A 23,962-nucleotide genomic window follows, 5' to 3' on the forward strand; every position below is an offset into this window, starting at 1 on the left:
CATACTGGATTTGTGAATGCTTTGTTTTCTTGAGCTTTTTTAAAATTCCTTACCATATTTTATTTTAAATAAATATGTTAAAGAAAATTATACATTTTATAAAATTCAGATTTTCAAATTGATTGATTTTAGTTTTCATAATTACCTAAAAACATTTCAATAATTTATTTATTAATTTCTTGAAATTGCCCATTAAGAATCCATTAATTGTAACATTTTACCGAACAATTTATTTATGTTTTTAAAGAGCCGTCAAAATATGGGGTTCTTTATTTAATTCTTCAACAAAATGCATTATTACACCAACTTGATGCTCACAGCTAGCAAAATAAACTTAGACCTTCAACAAATTAAAAAATTATCAAAATAGATTTGTTTGAATAAACTTCCAAAAATTGGCTATTAACATATGGGTCATATATGTGTGTAAAAGAAAACCATTTCAAAAGTATTTTTTTCTTCATTTGTGAATTTATCCATTTGAAAACTTCAGAGATAGTTGTACCCTTGCTTTTTTTACTGCATTTAGCTTTTCTCTCGTTACAGACCACACTATCCATTACCGGACAGTAAGTTGTAAGAAGCTTGTAGAAAGAGAAAAAATTACCAGCAGCTGGATTCGAACCTAGGATATCCGTGTTGGAATCCAGTATACGCTAACCACTGAGTTAATCCCCCCTCTAAAATTTTAATTTATCGGCAAAACAAATTATTACTTAAATTATATATTTTTTATATATTCTTTGATGATATCTGTTTTTAGACTTATCAAATCTAAAGTTGGTGATCATAACGGCAAAATAACTGTAGAAATAATGATATGCTAATTTTGTTTATTTCTAAAGTTGTTCTTATTAAACAATAATGTATAAATTTTTAAAAAAATGGAGTAAAACATTGTAGTAGGTTCGAGAGAAATCGGCTAGGATCGGGAATAACCGCAAAGAAGTGATAGTCTTCTCTTAATATATGGTACTGCGCTAACATATACCACAATCTTGACTACTATGCTATCGTACCTAGTACAAGTGACTTAAACAATTTTTTTTTATGTTTCTTTTTTTAACCCCTTTTTAAACGTTACACATCAGAAAGTCAAGAGATTTATTTTATCACCTTAAGAAAACCTATGGACGGTTTATTTACAAATTATTCACATTGCCTATTGGCATGTCGTCATGGACTTGATTGTTTTCGTTTTCCTTCTAACACTTGCACCACCCCTAAATTGTGGGGTTGTCTCAGGAAAAGGACGTTCATTGCAAGCTTCTACGATGTACAGTTCCTTGAAGCAGGTATGAATCATTATACTTAAATTAAATCTTTTATAATTTATTCTATTTGCTTGAGTTCTAGTTTGTATTGGTTTTATTTCTTCAGTGCTTTATTTACCTTTCTGCAAATTTCTGCTTTCCTATTTTACATTTTTAATTAAATTCGTATTGTGTAATATAATATAATTTTTTGTAGTTTCAAGAAGCACATATTTCTTTAAGAGTTTTACAAAAATTTTGTTACAAAATCATCCAACTAACGTGAATATGTCTTATATCAAATTTGGCCCGGATTCCGCATTTTTATTTTAGAAGAAAAGCGCTGAAATATTCAATTTATGGTGTTATATTTGATTTAGAAATAATTTTTAGAGAACCAAAAAAGCTTTTAAGCTTCTTTAGCGAATACTGTGAATTATTTCTCTCACAAAGTCCACTCTTTTAAAAATCGATCTTAATGTAAAATTTTCAAGTATAACTGACTTCACATTCAGTGTTCATAGCATTCGATGAGTACAGTTTAGTTTGAGATTAGATAAAATTCACGGAGAATTCAGAGAGAAACTGCAAGAAATTTGCTCTTCCGGAATTTCATCTACTTCAAACTGATCATTTAAACAAATCATTAAATCTTCCCTAACATTAGAGAAATACTAATACTTTTGAGAAAAATATACCAACCTCTCACCTTCACAGTCATTTAAATGAAATTATCTGTAAATTGTTTCATATAAAAGATGTAGGTCTGCAATAAGCGCACTATTTTTAAATATAATTGTTATGCCATTGTTGAGAAAATAATAAAAATGTATTATACATTTAGTGAATTATCACTTCCGTTTTTTATTTTACTCACTTAAGCCACTGATACCTGAAATATCCGTATTGAGTTTCGCTGAGAAGTGGTTTTTAATAAATGGTGTCTTTCTCTGTCTCAAATATTGTATATGTACATATGTATCAGGCGCATCTTTAAAACAAAAAATACACAGAAATTTCAAATTTCGTTTAGGTCTCAATAAGGTTTTCTAAATCGAAAATCTAAATCAATTTTTCACTACCTTTAAATTTCTATTTTTAAACTGAAATACTTAACCTTAACAGTAATATTTTTAGCGAAAATTCGTGTTAAAGCAGTTCTTGGAAAGGCTTCCAAATTAGTTTTAGAAACTTTTCAATTAAATTATTAAATATGATTCAAGCATTTGGAATTTGAAGAAAAGTTTTGAGTTAGAATTCTAGTAATTAGACAGTTAGTTTTTCACTTGGAGATCAAAACCAAATTTAAAATTTCAGTTTCCGCCAATTTTCTATTGTTTATGAACCGGAATTACTCACGCACCCTCGCACAATATTTTCTAAAAATCTCTTTGTCGAATTTAGAGGACCCCGGTAAGAAATCAATTTTTGAATATTTGACCCGATTGCAATAACTTCTCTGCGTATAAGTTGTGGTTAAAAATTAAAAATAAACTAACGTATATCGTACCTAAAGTAGCTAGAGTAGTGCAAGACAGTAACGTAAGTGAAGTCAGAAATCTCTACATTAAACTGATTTATCCACCTCTGATGATGCCTAAAACCTTGTAACCGGACAGGGCTACAATAAATATGCTTGCTACTATGAATAAAATCAAAAATATTACAATTTGCTTACAATGGAAACAGGAATTTTCTTTAAGCGGGAGAAAAGATGATTAAATAAATAACAAAAATAAATATTATGTAATAGTCATGCATTTTGAAGCCCTTTATTTTTTATCAACAAACAAAACATTAGACCCTAAAAAATAACTTCTACTCGGGCCTTGATAATAATTCACCCTTTATGATAGTTTTTATTAAAATGTACATACAATTTTTAAAATATTTTTTAAACTGCAGATAGTAACAAAGGAACACAAACATGATCAATTATTTATAAATATTTGACAAATTAAATTAAATTCGAATAGAGCACACACAAAAGTCGGTTGCTAATATTACTATGATTCAAGTTGACAGTCAACTTATGGGATACATTTTACAGTTAGATGATCTTAAGTCTACAAGTAGGTTATTACGTGGAGTTGTGAAGGTTAGAGGATGGTTTTTTAGTGTGACAATTATTTGATTGTCTAATTTATAATAGCAGAATAAGGCCGTGTCAGTAACAAATAAAAAAATGTCATTAATTTCATCTGTCACAGCATTCTGGTGACCAGTTTCGGAATTCCATTTATTTTCAGAGATTGGGTATATTGCTTGTTAGCGAAATACGATATAACTTCTATTTATTTTGAGACTCATTGGCTTTTTAAGAGGAAGATTCCTCTACACAAGCATGCTGAAAAAAATCTTAGAATTTTGATTAAATTCAGAAACCAATTAGAATGTTTAAAAAAAAAAAAATCAATAACAGTTCCGACCACTTGTTCAAAAAATTATGTCCAGATCAGAGTTGATTTATGTCACGAGAATTAAATAGCGCATTTTTAGAATGGAGTTATAACATTTGATCAAATTGGTTTGTTTACTGTCAGGTGGTTCGTGTCAGTAGTTTCACTTGGAAGTGATTGAAAAGTTATTGTTCTATTATTTAATTCAGTCTGTGGAGAATTTGAAAATAACTGTTTTAGCATTTTTAAACTGCATTCGCGAGACACTCGAAAGGTCAATATAAGCTTTTTGGCGATTAAAAGGCCGAGATATTGTGATTGTTGAAAATCGATTGTTGAAAATGTGGTTAGATTCGCAGTGCACGATAATAACTTTGATTTTATCTCTTATTGCAAAGAGTGAATGAACAAATGTAGTGCTAGGCAGTAACATAAGAGAAACAGAAATCCCTGCATCTGTTTAAACCATTTTTGATGTTAGATGAAAGTTCGAAACGTTCAGAGATATAATAAACATGGTGCTATAACGGATAAAATAAAATTTACTATAATTGGGACCAGGAATATTGTTTAATGGCAAGAAGAGATTTGCAGTTTAAAGTGTGTACAAGTGGATAATACTAACTTATTAATACATTTTCTCGAAAAAAGGTACCATGATTTTCTCTAAATTTGCTATGCTATGATAAATTTAGTCCTATTTCAAGGAGAAATAATGTTCAGCTATGGCCAGAGTTTTCATTAGAAAAACAAAATTTATCTGTGCTCTATGCTGAAAAGACTGCTTGACAAGCGCTCTAAATTAGACTCGTTAGTAAATTGTGCTTTACTTACATAAATGATTTTAACTAACCTCATTGTTTCGAGGCAGAATGATAACTCGCACTTCACCACAAAAAAACAAAAATTCTCTGTTTTCCCAACTTCGTAAGACCTTAATTCTAGAATACTTCCCGCAACCATTTTCACTTCCTTACAGCATTTGAGTTAGCCGTTCCATTTAGTTTAGGACTCCTGTATCATACGTTCCATGCTAACATTCCAATAAGTGCTGTATTTGTGTTTTTAAAGTGGCTCGTTAGACATACCACATCCTTGTCTTAGGTCTTCAGTGTTTTAAACGGAACAGAACAGATTTTCTTTTATTTCTTTTATGTTTGCAGTTAGATATTTTCGTAAATGCTGTTAATAATTTTAACGCATTTTAAACATTCTACTCTGTTGCTTTCCATTGTCTACTAATAGACGTGCAACTATCAACTATATCTATTACACTTAATCGTTATCCAAGACAATTAAAGAATAAACATTTTGTGGTACCTATTAAAACTTGTCTTTTTCTAGTTTAGCTTTATTTTTAAATTATTTTTTCCAAGGTTTCGGAACATCCTCAGGGGTAAAGTATATTTCGTACACTGAGAATGCATTTTGTTCAGTAACTGTAACCTTTAACTAAGGCTTCAAAATTGGCAAGGAATCGGTCAAATAAAAGCAACAACTCGTCTTTTTGCCTTGTTTTTATTTGTTGTTTGTAGACGAGTTGTTGTTTTTATTTGATCGATTCCTCGCCAATTTTGAATCCTTAATTGAATAATTTAGGGTCACGAAACCTATATATTCATATTAATCACCAACATTCTAGTTGAATTTTTTAAATTTTAATTTTTAGAAAACCATTTATATTTTAATTTTGTTTTTGTCGATTTTATAATTCGATCGAAACATTTGAAAAAGAAAAATTGAAAAAAGAATGAGATAAGCAAAAATAAGGTTATTTAATAGTCTAATAATTGACTGAATAATATTTAACTGAGGACCTGGTTTAAAATAAGTTTGTAATAAAATTTAAAAAAGCGGTTAGTGTAAGTTTGGTGAAATATTTATATTTTATTTTTTAAGGAGTAAACATTTTAAGATTGCATATAAGTATTTCGGTTTATTTCTTCCTTAATTAATTTGAAGTAATGGTTACCTTCTTTATTTACAATGTAAAAAAAAAAACTTGTTCAAAAGAGCAATAAATCTTTTAACAACGAGTAATAAAAGTAGGCTTCTAAATAATTTATTTCAATTGCAGTAACTTGAAAGCTGATTAGTTACTTTCTTTACTTTAAAGGGAGGTTTTTTTTTTTTCAAAGTCACCTGAAAATATACTTGGGATAACAGGTGGTCCTTTAAAATAGGGTATTTCTTGGTAGGTAGCTTTGCCCTTTTTAACGGTGTTCAGGTTGGTTTTGTTTGTTTTATACCTAAAGGTTATTGTATAACCTCCATGATCAATGAAATTTTAGCACTATTTTTGTTTTTTGTGTTCTTTTATACAAAATTTCTCTTTAAATTTTTCATAAATTGTATTCTTGAATTCTTGTATTGAGCAATGGTGGGAGTAGAATGAGGAGATGAAAGCAATAGAAGGTGGCAATATAATGCCTGTATTACATGCCTGTACGTAAATGTTCGATATAAAAGGCTGATGTGAGAAATCTTTTGAGGACGAAGGGGTGGGGGACGTTAGAGTGTGGTATAAAAGAATAAGAGGAATAGTGAGAGAGAGCCGACCAGAAGCTTCCTAAATAGGTGCCAGGTGACGGACAATAGGATAGAGGCCCCCGGCGGGCGCTCCTCTATTCAGCGCACACTTTGATCTTCACCGCTAGCCCCTTCTCTCTTCATTTCACACGAACACGGACACACCATGCTCTGGCTAGATTACTTCCCTGTCTGCCTTACCATTATATTCCAGATTGGAAATGTCTAAAAAAAATAACCCTAATGTTATGGGATTAGGATGGTTCTTTTGAGAGCTGTCGGCAATATAACGAAAGAAAGATAAAAAAAATAAAAATAAATAAAAAAATATAAAAAAAAGAGGCTAGAACAAATGACGTCATCTCTTTAAGGTAGTAGTTTGAGGATATTACGCAATTCGCAGCTCTTTACTAAATGAATGTTCTTAATCCTAGTGGAATCAGCACCAGCTGTTCTAATTCTAATTTCCTTTAATTACAATTCAAGTACATTCATGTAAGTAATTTCCTCTAATCAGTTTGAAAAGGAGCATTGTATTGAATTTTTTTTGCAAAGGCACCCACTTAGCCGTTCACCGAACCTACAAAGAAATTATTTTCAAAGATATTAGTGTGTCAATCGGAGAAATTTATCAGTCCATATCACGTAGGAGAAGGCGGGGGCAATATATAGCATATTGGGTAATATCGCGCAGATGAGGTTTAAGGAAACGATTTGTGTGAAGATAGTTAACATAGTGCTTCTATCCAAGAAGTCAAAAAATGAGGTAGAACAACTCAACTCCCGTCAACATATCGGCACATGTGTTGACGCTGTGTGTATGAAACCGTTTCGTCAAGTTTTATTATAAATTTTTGCGCGTCTTCTTTTCACGGTGAGGTCTGACATAAATATTTTTCGTTTTCATTAGCTGGCTAGTTTTATTAGTAGATAGCCTAGCTCTCAGTTCCAGCCGAGTACTACTATTTTAAACAAATTTTGTAGTTAATATGGCTTGCTTTTAGGAATAGCGCTATCCGGGGTAATATCGTGCATGAATCACGAAAATTGTCAGCATTTCAGTTTTTTAACTTCTTAAAGACTTTTATCGGTATTCCTGACTTTTTTGAGTTTTCCTTTATTTATACCTCTTGATAAGCTGTGATTTAAAGAATGAGCACACGAACTGCAAGTTAAGTTTTGATATTTTTTAATAATTACCTTGGTTTCAACTTGTTTTCAAACTTCAAACACATGCAATGATTAACATTCATATTGTTTATTATTAAGTATTTATGTTTGTATTAACAGTAAACTTGTTAAAATCGGTTAGTTAAATTGCATTCCCACTGTAATTATAGCAGATAAAATAAACAAACTTTTTGAAGTTTTACGAGGGTCGTTTGAAAAGTCCGTGCAAAGTCAGAGAGATAGCACCACTGGCTCGTATCGAGGTTATGTTTAGTTAGTAGCATCTCTTGGAAGAACACACACCAAGTTTCAGCCAGATCGGTCTATTTCTTTGTGTTTGGCATTCGTTTGAATCGAGGAAGTCGAGTGATTTTCAAAAAATGGACGAAAAAGAATTTCGTGTGTTGATTAAACACTACTTTATGAAAGGCAAAACGCCTCAGGAGACTAAAGAGAAGCTTGATAAACATTATGGTGACTCTGCACCTTCGATTAGAACAGTTTATAAGTGGTTTCAAAATTTTCGGAGTGGCCATATGGGCACAAGTGACGCTGAACGTTCTGGACGCCCTGTTGAGGTTACTACTCCAGAAATCATTGATAAAATCCGTGATATGGTGATGGATGACAGAAGAGTGAAGGTGCGTGAGATTGCTAGTGCTGTGGGCATCTCGAATGAACGGGTACATAATATTTTGCATCAACATTTGGACATGACAAAGCTATCCGCAAGATGGGTGCCGCGATTGCTCACACTTGACCAAAAACGAAATCGTGTGAAGTGTTGCAAGGACGGTTTGCAGCTGTTCCAGAAGAATCCGCAGGACTTTAAGCGTCGTTTCGTCACTGTGGATGAAACATGGATACATCACTACACTCCTGAGACCAAAGAACAATCTAAACAATGGGTTACCAAGGGGGAATCTGCGCCAAAAAAGGCGAAGACCGTTCCTTCGGCCGGAAAGATTATGGCGACTGTCTTTTGGGATTCGCAAGGAATAATCCTCATCGACTATCTGGAAAAGGGTAAAACTATTACAGGTGCATATTATTCATCGTTATTGGACCGTTTGAAAACCGAGCTGCAAGAAAAACGCCCACGATTGGCCCACAAAAAAGTCCTTTTCCATCACGACAACGCACCAGCTCACACCTCAGCAGTTGTGGTCGCAAAATTAATGGAAATAGGGTTCCAACTCGTTTCACATCCCCCCTATTCTCCAGACTTGGCTCCCTCGGACTACTATTTGTTCCCCAATATGAAGAAATGGCTGGCGGGAAAAAGATTTTATTCAAACGAGGAGGTGATTGCAGAAACGAATGGCTATTTTTCAGACTTGGACAAATCCTATTATTCGGAAGGGATCAACAAACTAGAGCAGCGTTGGACGAAGTGTATAAGCCTAAAAGGAGACTATGTTGAAAAATAAAAAAGGTTTACCCCAAAAAATTAAGTAGTTTTTATTTTTGCACGGACTTTTCAAACGACCCTCGTAGGTGCGCGGTATTACCCTATATGTGGGGGAATATCGCGCAAACGCACTATTTTAGTTATTCATTTTTTATTATTCTTCAGGATTACTAATAATGTTTTTATGCCACCCAGCGTTAAAATAAATGATACTTTTCTGATTGGCCGTTGCATTAAGATAATCAAGCCAATTAGAACAAGAAATACAGCGATTTCCCTTTAAGTGCGTGATATTCCCCTATCTTCCCATATGTTTCTTTTAATTTTATTCGTGAAAGGAATTATTACTTTGGGTTTCTCTCTGAGGTTACAATTCTGTGATGTTTACAGTTTTATCTGCTTTTGTAATACAGTGAAAATAGATATAATACAGTGTAATTAGTTGGAATTTCTTTGGTTAAAGTGAAGTGTCCATAAAAACAAAACTGACAGTGTACCGTTCCACTTTTGTGCTTGTGAATCAAGGACATTAAAGAAATCTGATCATAGCTTTTCGTCTGTCTTCAGGGATAAGGTTGTTTTTTTCGGGAAAATTGAAGGCAATACTTTGAGAGATCTTATCAGAAACACTAAGATCAGAACCATATTAAAATGTGAACTGCTTGTTCAAATAATTGAGAGAGCGCAGCTGAGATTGATTTCTCAACATGTAAGTGGGATGAAGGAGGATCGCCTGTCTACCTAAGGGAAGGCGATGGAGTCTAGAAACTTTGGCAGGTGACCCAGGGGAAGAAGATGGATCAGTTGGTTGGAAAATGTTTTAAGAGCAATGAACGGTTGAACATTATGATGGGTAGAGTCTAAGAAGTTGTCGTTGGATAGAGACAGTTGGCGTTCTTTCTGATAAAACCTCTACACCGCAAGATAGATGAGGTGGTGATTAAAAATTGTTTAATGTTTTACCAAGTTTTGAGGCATGAATGTAGCTTTTTCGGAAGTGGTATCTTATATACGAGTATCTAATCAAATGAAGGAACCATCTCTGATTTGTTTTGGGAGAGAACTTTGTCTAGCGGATTTATAATAAAAGTGTTGCATTATTATAGAGAAGCTGCATTACATGAGATAATTTCGATCCCTCTAAGACAGGGGTCCCCAACTTTTTACACAGGGGGCCAGTTCACTGTCCCTCAGACCGTTGGAGGGCCGGACTATAAAAAAAACTATTTTAAAGTAAAAAACAAAAAACAAAACGGGAACAAATAGAATATTTAAAATAAAGAACAATTTAATTTAAATCAACAAACTGCCCAGTATTTCTGTGGGAATTATGGACCTGCTTTTGGCTAATGAGATGGTCAATGTCCGGTTTAGTTATAGTACTTTGCCTTTCCTTCCTACTTCTGTTGTTAATTTTCTCTGTTTTCGGAGCCGTGCCGCGCCCGTTCCGCGTCACCGGGAATAGTACTGCACATGAGCGGCGCAGCGCTTTGCGGCACCGCCACATATAGTGCTCCTCTCACTGAGACCACCAATGAAAAAGATGCCTCTTCCGGAAGTGCGGCAGGGGCTGGATAAATGGCCTTAGGGGGCCGTATGTGGCCCGCGGGCCACAGTTTTGGGACCCATGCTCTAAGAGCTTATCTTAGAGATGCTGATGGCCCCCTGAACAAACTGCTAAGCCACTTTAAGGTACAATGATTGTGCTCTCTATATTCACGGTTATTACGCCTTTAGTAGGGAGAAAATTATTCCTTTGAAAATTTCTAAAATTTGTCCCAGAAAACTATTAGAGTCCCACTTAATAGTATGGATCAGACTGTCCCCTAATCATCAATACTTTTAAAAACTTTAATATCTTTGTTAATACCATAGAATATTTTTCAGTATTATGCACGGAGTAGAGTTTATTATCTCCGGTCTTAACCTTCTCAGCTTGTAGATTGCTTCCCTTCATCTACATCACAGAAGTTGTTGTTTCAGGGACCGTTTAGGAATACGTTTTAAATACAAGGAGAGTTTTAGGTCTATCGCCTTTTTCATTGATTGTTACTGCAAAAGAACACTCGGTTACTACCTTTGAAATTTTATTTAGTTACTATGAATTGCCCTAAGACAGCGTTTCCCAACCTGTAGTACGCGAGTTGCTGGTTGGTGGTAAGCGAAAAATAATCAATAATGGCGGACATAAAATTTCCTATAATACATAAAAATTATTTTAATTAATAATATTGTACAGTAAAGTTGTAAATATGTACAGTAATAAGGTTAGTCTGTTTCATGATATACGAGAAAATATAATAGCAAATTTCACAGGATTAAAATTGTCTTTCATGTAGTATTTTCCAAAATCCGAAAACACAAATGATAATTGAATTTCAAACCCCTTCTATAAAGAAAATTTAAGAAAATCTACATCATTATCAACAAAAGATAAAGAAAATTTAATAGAATTGTCATGTGACAGAACTTAAATGATAACTATGTAAATATCTGCTAAAAGAGACTGTAATAAGTAAGCTCCTATCCAAGCAACATTAAATTTAATTGGTACTTACAGATAGATGAATACTTAAAAGATATTAATTTAGAAGATTTGGGCACAAATATAATAATCCTAAAGAAGAACTTTGTAAATTAATTAATAATTTTGAAGAGAAAAATATGTACGCAATTTTTAATTATTAAAACTGTCCGGTAGGGCAGTTGTATAAGGGTTGATCGTCAAAAACTGCACGAAAAAGTGTAACGTTGAAAAACACCCAACTTTGACAATTTTTTTCTCTTTTTCTATAAAAGATAAAATTCCCAAATTTTCTTTAAATTATAGGGCAAGTCCTCCTTTATAACTGTAATTTTATTGTCAAAACCCAGATTTAATATATTACGAGAAAAAAGTTACTGAAAATGAGCAAAAACGGCATTTTCAAAAATTGGTCTTGTTCTTGTTGTTGTTGTTGTTGTTGTTCTTCTTGTTGTTACCTTTTTTGTAAACAACGTAGCGCCTAAATGCGTGAACCGATTTTCATGAATGAGGTGTCATTCAATTCGGAATTTTATGTAGATGTGCCTTTTGGGGGTCTCGACGCTGTATATCGAATGGGAGAGGAGTTAGCCCCCTTTATGTAAGGCCCCCTTAAAAATTATTATTACTAATTACTCTGTAAATCTTGGCCTGATTTTGATAAAATTTGGTAGGATGATAGAGTTAGGGCTTCCGTACGTAACATTAAAGCGGCGATCAGCTCTTACACTTGTTAAGGGAAAGTATAGCGATCGTTTCAAATTATCGACACGTGAACCGATTTTCATGAATGAAGTGTCATTCGAATCGAAATTTTGTACAGATTTGCACTTTAAAAGTCTCGACGCTATGCCTCATTAGGAGGGGAGTTTGCCCCATCCAAGTAAGGCCCTTTCTAAAACTATTATTACCAATATTTCTATAACGCTTAGTCCGATTTTGATAAAATTCAGCTCGAATAAGTGGTTAAAGCTCCTCTACGTGGCTGCGAAGTGCCATCATGCTCTTACACCTACTAAGAGGAAGTACTGCAATCGTTAAAATTATCAATGAGTAAACCGAATTACACCAATGAATTGTCGTTCGATTCAAAACCTTTGCCTCTTTGCCTTTTAGGGAGCTGTACTGTAATTGCAGTTTATTTTTCTTACTCCTCTTAAAAGGAAGTACTGAAATCGCAGTTTAATTTTGCTATTTACGTACAAATACCTTCCTATGTTATTCAAAACGCTTTTTTTTTTTTTTTAAAAAAAATTGTTATTGAGGATGGTTTGTGGGACCGCAACTATAATCATTATTTAAAAAGACCACTCCAGTGGTAGTTACGGTTCCGACTTAACACCTTATCAGGTTATAATAATAGAATTGCTTATTCCAAATTTAAAAAAAATCTGTAAAGCTGATATGTAACTTTGCAAAACAGACAAAAAGGAAAATTTATCCAAAAGGTACAAAAATCTCCTTAACAAAAACTTACAGTTTAAAAAGTTAAGTATAAGGGTTGATTGAACGCCAAAAGGTACACAAATCATCTAGTACCCAACATTTCATTAATTCTTCATTAATATTTAAGTAATTTTACTGCATTAATATTCATTAATATTTTTTAGAATTTATTAGATGTCACAGACCCTTATGCTGGCCACTTCATTTATATTATTTTTTTGTTATAATTATGATAAATCACATATATGTACATGCATGTTAAAGTAGAAAAAGACAAAGTTAGAGTAGGCTACTGTCTTGAATTCGTCTTACCGAAATATTCGTGAGCACAAATAACACACAGTTATAACAAGTAGATTATTCAACAATTATTGATTTCTCAATTGTAATTTAATTTAGCCCCCTAATTTTACTTAAAGTAAAATACTGGAATAATTAGCTGTCCTAAAAATATGCATCTTATTTATTTTATATTACATATATACAACATTGTGGGATGAATACCTAGATTGAGAGTGTAATTGAAGAAAACTATATTATTTGCGATAAAGCCAGATAATTATTACCTATAATTATAAACGTTTAAATACTACATAAAATAGCAATTACTTTAATCGAAGAATGAACTTAAACCGACGATTTTTATTTAAAAATAAAAATAAATAAATAAAATAAACAAAATCATTGATGTATGTTGGTGTGAGCATTTTTTAAAAAAGGTTTTGAATTTGTTAGCCTCATAATTTTTTTATATTTTTTATAACGTTTTTCTTTTTAACCTGTAATTAATAGTTTGATTATTATAGATTAATAGATATTAAAGTCAATCTACAGTGCTACTTGAACATATATTTTGTAGACGAAAATGGCCAGCATAAGGGTCTGTGACATCTAATAAATTCTAAAAAATATTAATGAATATTAATGCAGTAAAATTACTTAAATATTAATGAAGAATTAATGAAATGTTGGGTACTAGATGATTTGTGTACCTTTTGGCGTTCAATCAACCCTTATACTTAACTTTTTAAACTGTAAGTTTTTGTTAAGGAGATTACAAAAAAAGTTTTAAAACTAAGATCTTACACTTTACAATGTTTATAAAGTGAACATGAACTTGAACTGCTTTGTTGCAAATACATTGTATCTCTATACAAATAAAGATAATAATAGTAAAATAACACTCGGAATAACAAATTTCACGAAATACAATCATTTTTACGAAGTGGTACAATTTATCATGATGTACTACCAAGTGTTACGCGAGCCCAAAAAAGGTTGGGAAACGCTGCCCTAAGAAGAAAGACAAATTTATTAAATTGTTTGGTAGGTGCTTCCCTTGGAGACTTCTAGCACCTACTTTCATAGCGTAGAAAAGGGATATTGTAGCATTTCTCGGAATAGTCCTTTTTATAGTCATATTTAAAAGCTTTGAATGCATGCGGTCGTCTACTCGAGAGTCCGCAACCGGCCCTGGGTGGGCCAATTCTTAGTGAAAGGTGAGCCTTTTTGGTAAAAATATGAACTTTATTGAACAGAAACAAATATTTTAATCTCAGGTTATGGAAATAGCGAATTTCTGATTGATTTTCATTTCTTGCCTCTTTTCGAGTTGACTACTTGACCGAATTTATGGAGGAATTAATGGAGGTATCTTAGGACTGTAGGGCCATTAAGAGGGAGCACGGAGTGGATATCCCTGACTGGCTGCTCTCAGGAAGTCCCTATTTGGGTGAGGTATTCATCACCTGGAGAGATATAGTCGTATTATGAGTGTAACGTTCAATTGACTGTGTCTTAGTGCAGTACACCTCGTTAACAGACAACAAAAATATAATATTGATGTTGGGAATCCTGAAGTATGGGTATTACACTACTGATTTGGAATTAAACGCTAAATAAAAAATAAATTATGTAAAAAAATATGACACTATATTTTCTGCAATAAGCGCACTTTTTTGACGAAAAAGACGGAATACTTTTCAGAATTTTATGTATCGTGGATGGAAAAAGAATTATAGGGAATACTTAAAGCAATAATTATTTTTTTAGGGACCAGGAATGTTGTGTGATAATCTGTGCAAAAAAAGTGCCCAGACATATATATATTGATTGGAAATTTATTTTGCCATTTCAATTTGTCTAACAGCTGCTATAAATGATCAACTTTTCTAAAGGCACCAACTTTTTGGGCTTCGGTTTATTCCGAGTCATCACAAAACCATTGTACAGTTTTCTTCTGATACGCCGAATCCAGAATCAAAGCTTCCCTAATTAAATTTTGAAACTGATCTTACCTTTAGACATATTTTCCTGCTTTAAGGAGCTTTATTAATTGAGGCCTCTTTTATTCTCTCCATTAACAGTAATCATACATTTGTTTTTGTAAAATGTAAACATATGGCAATGATAACATTGTTTTCATCTCGTTTAGCATACTATGATGGACGAAATCAAATCATATTATCCATCAATGCATCATACAATTATTGTATATTCAAAAATATAATGCAACAAATAATTGTTAACAAATAATTAGTATAGGTAACTGCTAATTCAGATTTTGTTTTTCCTACCTTGAAATATTCTATAGTGACATTATTCATGTAAATAGTATGGGCTCGTGTCATAATTTTTAGTTGGCGCCATATTTGTCCGGAGTTTTATGAAGAAGAAAAAAAAAATAAAAATCTTTTTTTTGTCTGTGTCTATTTCTGTTTGAAGTGACCGCTTGTTTCTTAATGATGATGATGATGGCAGTGCCAGACAAGATCTAGCCAGATGAATCGGTTCCGCCCCACGACACGAGGCCGCTCCCATTTATATTTTCCTCTTTTAATATATTTCATTCTTTAACATTCTCTTGTATTCTCTGTTCCATCTAATTTTATCGTATATTATTAAAAAATATATATGTAGTTTTATGAATTAAAAAAAAAAAAAAACTTCTTAAGTAAATTCAATAAAGAAGGCATTTGCTTTTTCACACTAAATAACGGAAAATTTTAGTTTCACAAACGCCAAACCATGATTATGATAAAAAATAAAAACAAAATTAAAATTAAATGAAGTTAACTTACAGAAAGGTGAACGGAATTTCGCGGTGGTAAAATGCTATTCATGAAATGACTTTTCCGATTTTCTTAAAATGGAAAAATCTATTCCTATATTTGATTATTTATTTATTTATTTTTATTTATTATTTCTTGTCATCGAACTGTGGGGTTCAACCAAACGCTCAAACCTCCAAAGGATCCAGTCCTTGCAGTCTAAAATTCTTCGCTCTATAGTAACTCCTATATACGTCACTAATCAAACCATTCACACAGACTTGAACATTCCTTTCGTCATACAAGCTGCTAAAACACGATACAGTAAATTCCATCGTAACTTACAATCCACTTGTACAACATCTATCTTCCAGAACATTTCCAGAAAACACTTCTAGAAGTCTTAAAATACAGTGGCCTCGCGATCTCCTCTGATGATGAGAATCAGAAGAAAGTAAAATGTTATTGGAGTATTACCGCTGGATAACTTCTCAACTCTGAAGCAATAAAATGCGTTGATTGTAACTAAATAAACGATCCCCAAAAAATTATTTCTTTTATTTAGGGCGCAACATCTGAGGTTAATGGCGCCCGGAGCTTTTTTCAGAGCAACTGCCGGCCTTCGGACAGTTTTCTCGCCTTACAGACAACACTGTCCATCACCAGACAGTGAGCTGTAAGAAGCTCCTAGGAAGATGAAAAATGTAAGGGCCAACAGCAGCTGGATACGAGCCCGGGAATCTCCTCGTTGGAAATGCAATACGCTAACCACATAGCTAATTCCTTCCTTATTTTGATTCTTATTACTATTCAGATGGCAGGGCAACATGAAAAAAAAAAAAATGGCTCTTCAGAAGGAAGCATAACCACACCTGTTTTGCAGAAGTCCGTTTAAATGAATAAATAAATGAATGAATAAATTGCTTGGAAATTTGTTTCAAATTTGTAGACATGCATTTATGAACATTATACACCAAGCTGAAACAAAATTATTGTTAGAGCAAAAAGTAAAAAAAATAGTTGAGTAAAATGGAATTTACAGTTGACCACTTTTCAACAGAAAAAGGTGACTCAGTTGAGCTTGATTCTACGCGAATATTTTGGCGGAAAAATCATATCACTTTATCTCAAAATTATTCTTAACTATTGTAAGAGAAAGTTAAATGAAAACATTAAATAATCTAAAAAATTAAAATTACCCATATTTTTATTCGAAATCCAATTAAATAAAAGAAGAACTAATAAAAATATTTCTTTTTTTTCAATCAGAATTAATTAACACCTTCTCATACCGTTTTTAATTCAACAACAATAATGATTAAAAAAATAAAAATGAAGAAGAAGCAACAAATAAAAAATAATAGACCTTATTTCTTGTTTTTTTTCCTTCTCTCCACTAACTAGTATAGGAATAGTTACAGTCCAAAACAAACGAGATGGCCTGAACTCTTCTAAAGTCTATAATATAACTTTCAACAGTTCAACATTCTCCTTTGTCGGTACAGTAGAAGGGTAGTGAAAGAGTAGGAACATAAATTCAGATGGCGTTTGTTAGATAGGCCTAGATAGAGCACGAAAAGTTAGCCGAAGTATATATATATACTTACATAGTGTGTGTGTGTATGTCGTGTGTCTGTTTGTAGTTTATGTAGAACATTAGAGGGAGGGAAAACCATTTCAGTTTCTTAGAAAGGAAGAATTTTAACCGTTCTCTTGTTTTATGATTGGCCTTTTTTGATAACTAAAAACAAAAGCTCTAAAACAAAATAAAAGGGCTTCTTAAAGGGTCCTAACTTATTTAGATAAAAACTCTTCATTACGGTATTCTAAGAAAACAAAACAACAAAATCTGGTGAGAACACTTTCTTGACCTTCCCAGTATAACATTAATTAAATTGTGAAACCTACCATTTGAACTAAAAATTAGTTGGACTTCAATACAATACAAAATTTACTTTAAAGGTATGTACTACTTAAAGCTACTTTCGAAACAATGGCTAAATTTACAAATCTAAGTAAAGTTTAATGGTCAATTTAATTTACAGTCAAGTTTTTTGAAATTTAGAATTTCTTTTTCATATTTAATTTATAGATGAAGTCTATAGTTAAAATAAAATAGCACTTTTGATAAAAACCTAACCAAACTCTGTTGCCTAAATCAAATAGTGCCCTCAATCAAATTTTTCCCAATAAATGTTTCAAAATAAAGTTGCAGAATTACTTAGCTAGTTACTCCCTACTTTAACTTGCATTATAACTTTTGTCTTTAAGATGTGACCAAGCCCTACGCTAACCAAAGTCTTTCTGGCCCTTACGGCCATCCCAAACGATTCTAAAAAGATCATTGTAGTCCTCCTAACAAATCACAGTTTCAGATATATGAAAATATACTGTCATAAGATGAATGAATAAGTATTTGCTTCTTCTTACCCGAGAAAAAGTGACTGGAAAAAACCCCTGGTTTTGTCGAGAAGACTCGTTAGACCACAATGACTCGTAAAAAAACACCACCCAACCAAATTACTGAGATGTTTTCATGAAAGATACAGACTTTATTAGACTGGAATGTGCGCTTTTTATTTAACTGGCAAATAAAAAAAGATCTAAAAATCTACAGATTTTTTGTTAGTTATAAAAATTAATAAGAAAAACACCATTCTAGTCTTCATCATTTTGTAACACACACATAACCTTACATTAAAAAAACCAATAAATGTAAATGATAGTTATTACTGTCTCTAAGAATAGTTTTTTGTTCTGTTTGTTTATAAAGGACTTGCCTAGCAAAGATCCTGTAAGGCATGGAAGAAAAAAGAAAAATAAATTAGGAGGTAGAAGAGAAAGAAGAAAACACAAATGTAAAAACGGGTTAGCCAAGATATATGGTGAAAAGGAGTACCTTGTTCACAACAGAACCTTAGAATTATTAGGCAAGTCTTTTACTTTATTATCAATTAAAATTTTTCAAATTTCATTTTTAAATATGAAAGATTTAGCAAATTGAATTAGATAAAAAAATAAACAATGTTGATTTTAAGCTACAAGAAAGTATTCCAGGCATTTGTGATTCTCCCTTTATACCGTTACTTTTACTGTTTAATACTTTATTGAATACTTTTACGATTTAAATTTGAAAAGTATTTGCAAATTAGTTACTTGTTCTAATTTAATTATTCAAAAATAAATACAAAAAATAAGGCTGAATCAGTAATGCTAGCTTAAGAGAAGTAAATTAGTTCAACGCCCGAGGATACACAACAAGTATGGGCCTAGGCGCCAGAATTTGAAACAAGGTGCGAATCGAAAACTTTTTTTTACTGATGTGCACTTATACGCTGTAGCCGCAGTAAAGAAAATATTTTAACAGTTCAATATGTATTGTGAATATTAACTATCTCCGTAAAATTAATTATTTCATCCAGCCTAAAAGGAATTTTTCGCTACGATGATTTTAAATGCAGCTTATGTTTTATTCATTTTTGATATACATATATGTTAAATTACTTTGCGATGAATAACTTGTATTAATAAGTTGTTAGGTGTTCTGTTTTGCGCCGGTATCACTTGTCAGAACATTATACCAAATTCCTTTAAATAATTGATTGGCTTAAGGTACGTATTTAATTCGAGTTAATTTTTTATATTATTATCATTATTATTAAATCCTTTCGTGAATGTTGAAGCACCAAAAACATTATTTGCGTGGCTAATCACAATGTTTAGAAGATTTTAACCATAAAAAGGGGTGAGAAAAACTCATATATGAAGGTTTACTTCTACTATTGCGTCAAACGTAATCAATTTTGTATGTTAGGATAGTGAAGTAGTGAAAAATAGAGATACAAACTAAAAAAGATACAGAAATCGAACATAACCTGCTTTAGTTTGATCATTCGTAATTCGTAATGATTGCGCTAAGAGTGATTCCTACTCAGAAAGAACAAATTATTAGGGAAGTAAGCAGATATTCGAGCTATATGAAAGTTATGGAATTTACTTCCTCTTTATTGATGAAGTTGTCAGATTTAGAGAGGTGAATTAAGAAAACAGAAAATGGATTATAATAGATCTAGCCAATCCAAATTATAAATTCAATAGAGTACCTGTCCAATTTTTCAAGCCAAGCAAATTTTTTTGTTTAGCTAATAAATCTCTAATATATTAGTATTTTTTTAAAAAGGTTTTATTTGAATTAAATAATACAGAAACTTTCCAGAAAACTGGAAACTTTATCATGATTTTATGGATTAAGTTTTTCTGTGACCTTTTTGTTTATTATTAATACATGCCTTATTTTTGTAGGTGATGAAGTCCAAAGAATACTGAATAGTGCAAAAACAGCTCCATTGCAAGAATCACCATCCTTATTGAGGCAGAAAAGTTCCAAAAATTCTGATAAAAAACGTACTTCTAATATAACGGGAATATCTCTTAGAAATAAAGTACAAAGTAGTTTTAGATTGAATCACAATAATAATTCATACAAGTTCCTTTCCAGTAGATATACAAATGGATCCAAAGTTTCTACAATTAACAATGTTAATAGTAATAATACAAATTTAAGTGAAACCAATTTAGGTATAAGTTTTACGAGTAAAGAAGATTATATAGATTTTTCTACTTTAAAAGAAGAGAAGCCAGTTAATTTCAATACTGCAATAAAATATTTTGTTGAAGCTTTAACAAATTATACGGCAAGTAATCTCAGTTCCTCGCACGATCCTTGTGAAAAGGTTAGTTGAGTATTTTAAATTTATGTTAGACTGTTTAATAAATTTACTGAAAAGTGCAGAGAAAAAGGGTTTGCAACACTCTGAATTTGATTAATTTCTTTAAAAGATTATAGTTCCTTATTAAATATACGCTCAAGTTAACAAAATTAGTTAACTCGATATTCATAAATAATTGTTGCGAAAACTAAATTAAGTTTTAAATTTAATTCTTTAAAAATGCGTATAGTTTTTAGCGGATTTGAGGCTCTCAACTTAAACTGGAGGGTAACTTAGACCATCTATAAGGTTGTCTTATGTAAAACGAGTAAAATGTAACTCACTGACTTTTATAAGTTATTTTCCTGCTCTCTCGCTTACACCATTCCTACGATTAGGAATTGAAAAAAATACTCCGGTATTCCTGTTTCAAGTTAAAAAAGTACAATGCCGCAAGCTCTTCAAAGCTGTTATTAAAATGTCGGGAAAGGTGATACCGATAGTGTAGTTATTCCAACAAAAATTGTTGGAAATTGCCAAAAATTGTTCAGTTATAAACGTTCTGTCTTATAAAGGTTAGAATTCGTGCCAAAATTACGGCACTTTAAATGACTGTAAAAAGAATAATTTCATAGTTTAATAGTATTGTTGATATGTAGCGTTACAAAGAGTCCAAAACAAATGCTTAAGGCTGGTTGGGTCATATCCCCGATGGACACCCATAGATTACATACTTGATGTTGCCAGCGTGTCTACATCTATCTACAATGCTACGGAAAACTTTGTAACTTCCTGTACACATAGTCCCTACCCACAAGTAAAGAGTATTGTTGACTATAACTTAAGTTCTCTTAATTATAGAAAATACAAGCACAAAAGTCTAAAGCATATCTTGCTTTAATTAACTCTATGTAGTAAGGTTTTTTTTTTTTAATTTTTTGCCTTAGCATTAATTTCGACTTGTATCCAATGTAAATGTTGATATGTTGTGGAGAGGATATAGGCATGCAACCTGAAACCTCCTTTTAAATATACTTATTTGTATAAAAAATTGTTAATTGTAAATAAACTTTTTCAAATTCAAAATTCAAAGATATGTAGCAGTCAAACAGACTTTTTAAATCAAATTTAAGAAAACCCTGAATTATTTAAAAATGCAGTTTTTTGAATTCACTTACAACAACAATCTTGCTAGAGATCAATATTTTAATAATAACTTAATATTTGATTTTTATTTGTAGTGGATTAGTTGTCAAAATAAATTGCAAGATATTTTCCTAGGGCCATTGCCGTCTTGCCCATGCAAATATCCCAGTGGAATTTTCTATGACGACAAATTGTGGGATGAATCTGAACAAAGGTAATTTTTTTTTTTTGTTACATATACATCAGGTTAGAAAAGTTTAAAGCACATTGAAGGTATATTTAATAGTTTTGTCAATGTTATATAGTATTATTCAATGTAACTGTAATGTTTCTGTTCATTTACTGTAATGTTGAAAAATAAATAAACGAATATAATGATGTTTCGTAAGGTAAATAGTTTTCCAATATTCAGGAGCGACGAAGGAAACAATAATTCACAGTAACTCGCGGTAGATGCTGGCCTAGCATGATAAGATTTTTTTTATTTATGTTGTATTCATATATGAAGAGTATAAAAATAAACAATACTCTTCTTTTAATAATTTTATTTATTAATAAAAAAGATTTTTCTAATAATCTATATATCCATTGTACCTCACATTTGCTTCAGATTTTATCGATGGAAAGATGCAAGCGGAGAAGCAGAAAGGTTGGATGTTTACAAACCCGGAGCAGAATACTGTATACGGTCTTTATTAGCTCATTCAACAACAAGCCTTTCTGTACAACATTGTTGTTACGATAGGTATGTTTTAATATTTTTTAAAACTTAATAGAGATTTTTTGGCCAGACAAAGTTACTCATATTTTCCACACCAATTCAATTGAAGTGATGCTGTGAAATTCAAAACGTTGGTCCTCAAGGTGGCAAATAAAGTTTATCCACTTCCATTATTCTTAAGAATGCGATTAAAATACCGTTAGCGAACAAATTAATTTATCTAACATTCGTTCTTTTTTTGATTATTTTTTAACCGCACTTTCATTTTCTTGCATCCTGATCAATATTTTAAATTGTTATGTATACTTAACCTGAAATCTTTGAGAGGTAAATTGACTTCTGAGATGTTGGTCAGCGGGTATCCGGGCTTTTAGAAAAACTTCTCTTGTTTTCTTCTTCTCTTAAAAGCATCAATAGACGTCCTCTTTCCCTTTTACCACAGAATATGTAGTCAACCTATATCACGAATTTTTAATTTTGGAATTTATATGGAAGATTTCGCTTACATATATTTCATTTTAAAAAGTAATTAAAATTTGTTTACAGGGATAGAAAATTGATAACTAGAGGCTCAGGAGCTGGTAGTCCGAATTATGTTTCGCCGGATGTTTCTAAAATTTTGCATGATAAGCTTGATATATTACCTTGGCGATTATGCAAAGGAGACTTTACTAAGTATGTGCACTTATTTTTATCTATAATTTATTTAATTCTATAATGTAAATGTTCGTTATAACATTTTTATTCAGGTATAATACAGCCAGACCTCCAAATAATGGCAATTCGTGCAAAATCAATCCGAATGAAGCTGTATATGACAGACAAATGAAAGAATCATCATCTTTCTGATATCTTTTACAGTAGTGTACAAAATCCAAAGTTACCTTTTTCACAGAGTTCACTTTTATTGTAAGATATTATCGAACTAATTTATTTTTTACCTTTAACTGCTTTAAATTATTTTCTTATTAATTTATTTGTATACTTTTTTACGGAGCAGTATTTAAATCACACTTGTACAATTGTTTTTAAAACAAATTTATTATTGAAATAAAAATTATTTTCTTATTAATTTAAAATATTTGTGTAACTTGAATTGTTTGTTCCTTATTTATTTCTTTGTTATTCTCGTAACTAATTAAAATCACTATGTCCATTCGCCATTTTCAAGCTTGAATTAAAAATGGTATTCAACTATTTATTTCTCAATTTCTAAAAGAAAATACTTCACAATTGAGTCAGTTTTTCGAAATGACGAGTCTTTTGGAAATGTATGTTGGAGTTCACTAGAATATAAAAAACTATCATCCAGGAAATGGTCATTACGATAAAAAAAAAAAGGTAAAAAATGAAAATGTGACGCACAAAATCGATAGGGCTTTTTAGTTTATTTGATAAGGACGGCTCTTTTTCGCAATTGCTCATTGGGGAAAGCAAAATTGTATGCCCAAAACTGCTACAAATAGCCAGAAATAGTGACCTTTTTGATTTTGTAACATTTATCAGTTAGATATTCATTTCATTCATGACTGATGGGTCCAGTAATATGGAGTTTTAGTCGACCCACCGCAACCTCCTAATACTACGCCTGAAGACCCATTAAA

At 31.8% G+C, this 23,962-nt stretch overlaps 1 protein-coding gene across 1 annotated transcript; it reads left to right on the top strand.

The window, feature by feature from the left end:
• Positions 1-970: 970 nt before the first annotated feature.
• LOC141456726 (uncharacterized) lies at positions 971-23,415 on the top strand. The gene is made up of 7 exons (XM_074132975.1): positions 971-1,295; positions 18,556-18,712; positions 20,085-20,515; positions 21,733-21,851; positions 22,248-22,382; positions 22,905-23,033; positions 23,108-23,415. Exons 1-7 carry the CDS (start codon positions 1,179-1,181, stop codon positions 23,205-23,207), a joined length of 1,188 nt encoding a protein of 395 aa, XP_073989076.1. The 5' UTR covers positions 971-1,178; the 3' UTR covers positions 23,208-23,415.
• Positions 23,416-23,962: the final 547 nt, after the last annotated feature.

Source organism: Rhodnius prolixus, unplaced genomic scaffold, assembly GCF_049639745.1.
Source record: "Rhodnius prolixus isolate KJV_2025 unplaced genomic scaffold, Rpr scaffold_10, whole genome shotgun sequence".
NCBI classification, from domain to species: Eukaryota; Metazoa; Arthropoda; class Insecta; order Hemiptera; family Reduviidae; genus Rhodnius; species Rhodnius prolixus.

Bases quoted from the DNA above. Each gene is read 5' to 3' on its own strand.
- LOC141456726 (XM_074132975.1), top strand. From the start codon at position 1,179: ATGGACTTGATTGTTTTCGTTTTCCTTCTAACACTTGCACCACCCCTA. The intron at 18,713-20,084 runs GCAAGTCTTTTA...TTATTTTTGTAG, and splicing joins CAGAACCTTAGAATTATTAG to GTGATGAAGTCCAAAGAATA. The intron at 21,852-22,247 runs GTAATTTTTTTT...CATTTGCTTCAG, and splicing joins TGGGATGAATCTGAACAAAG to ATTTTATCGATGGAAAGATG.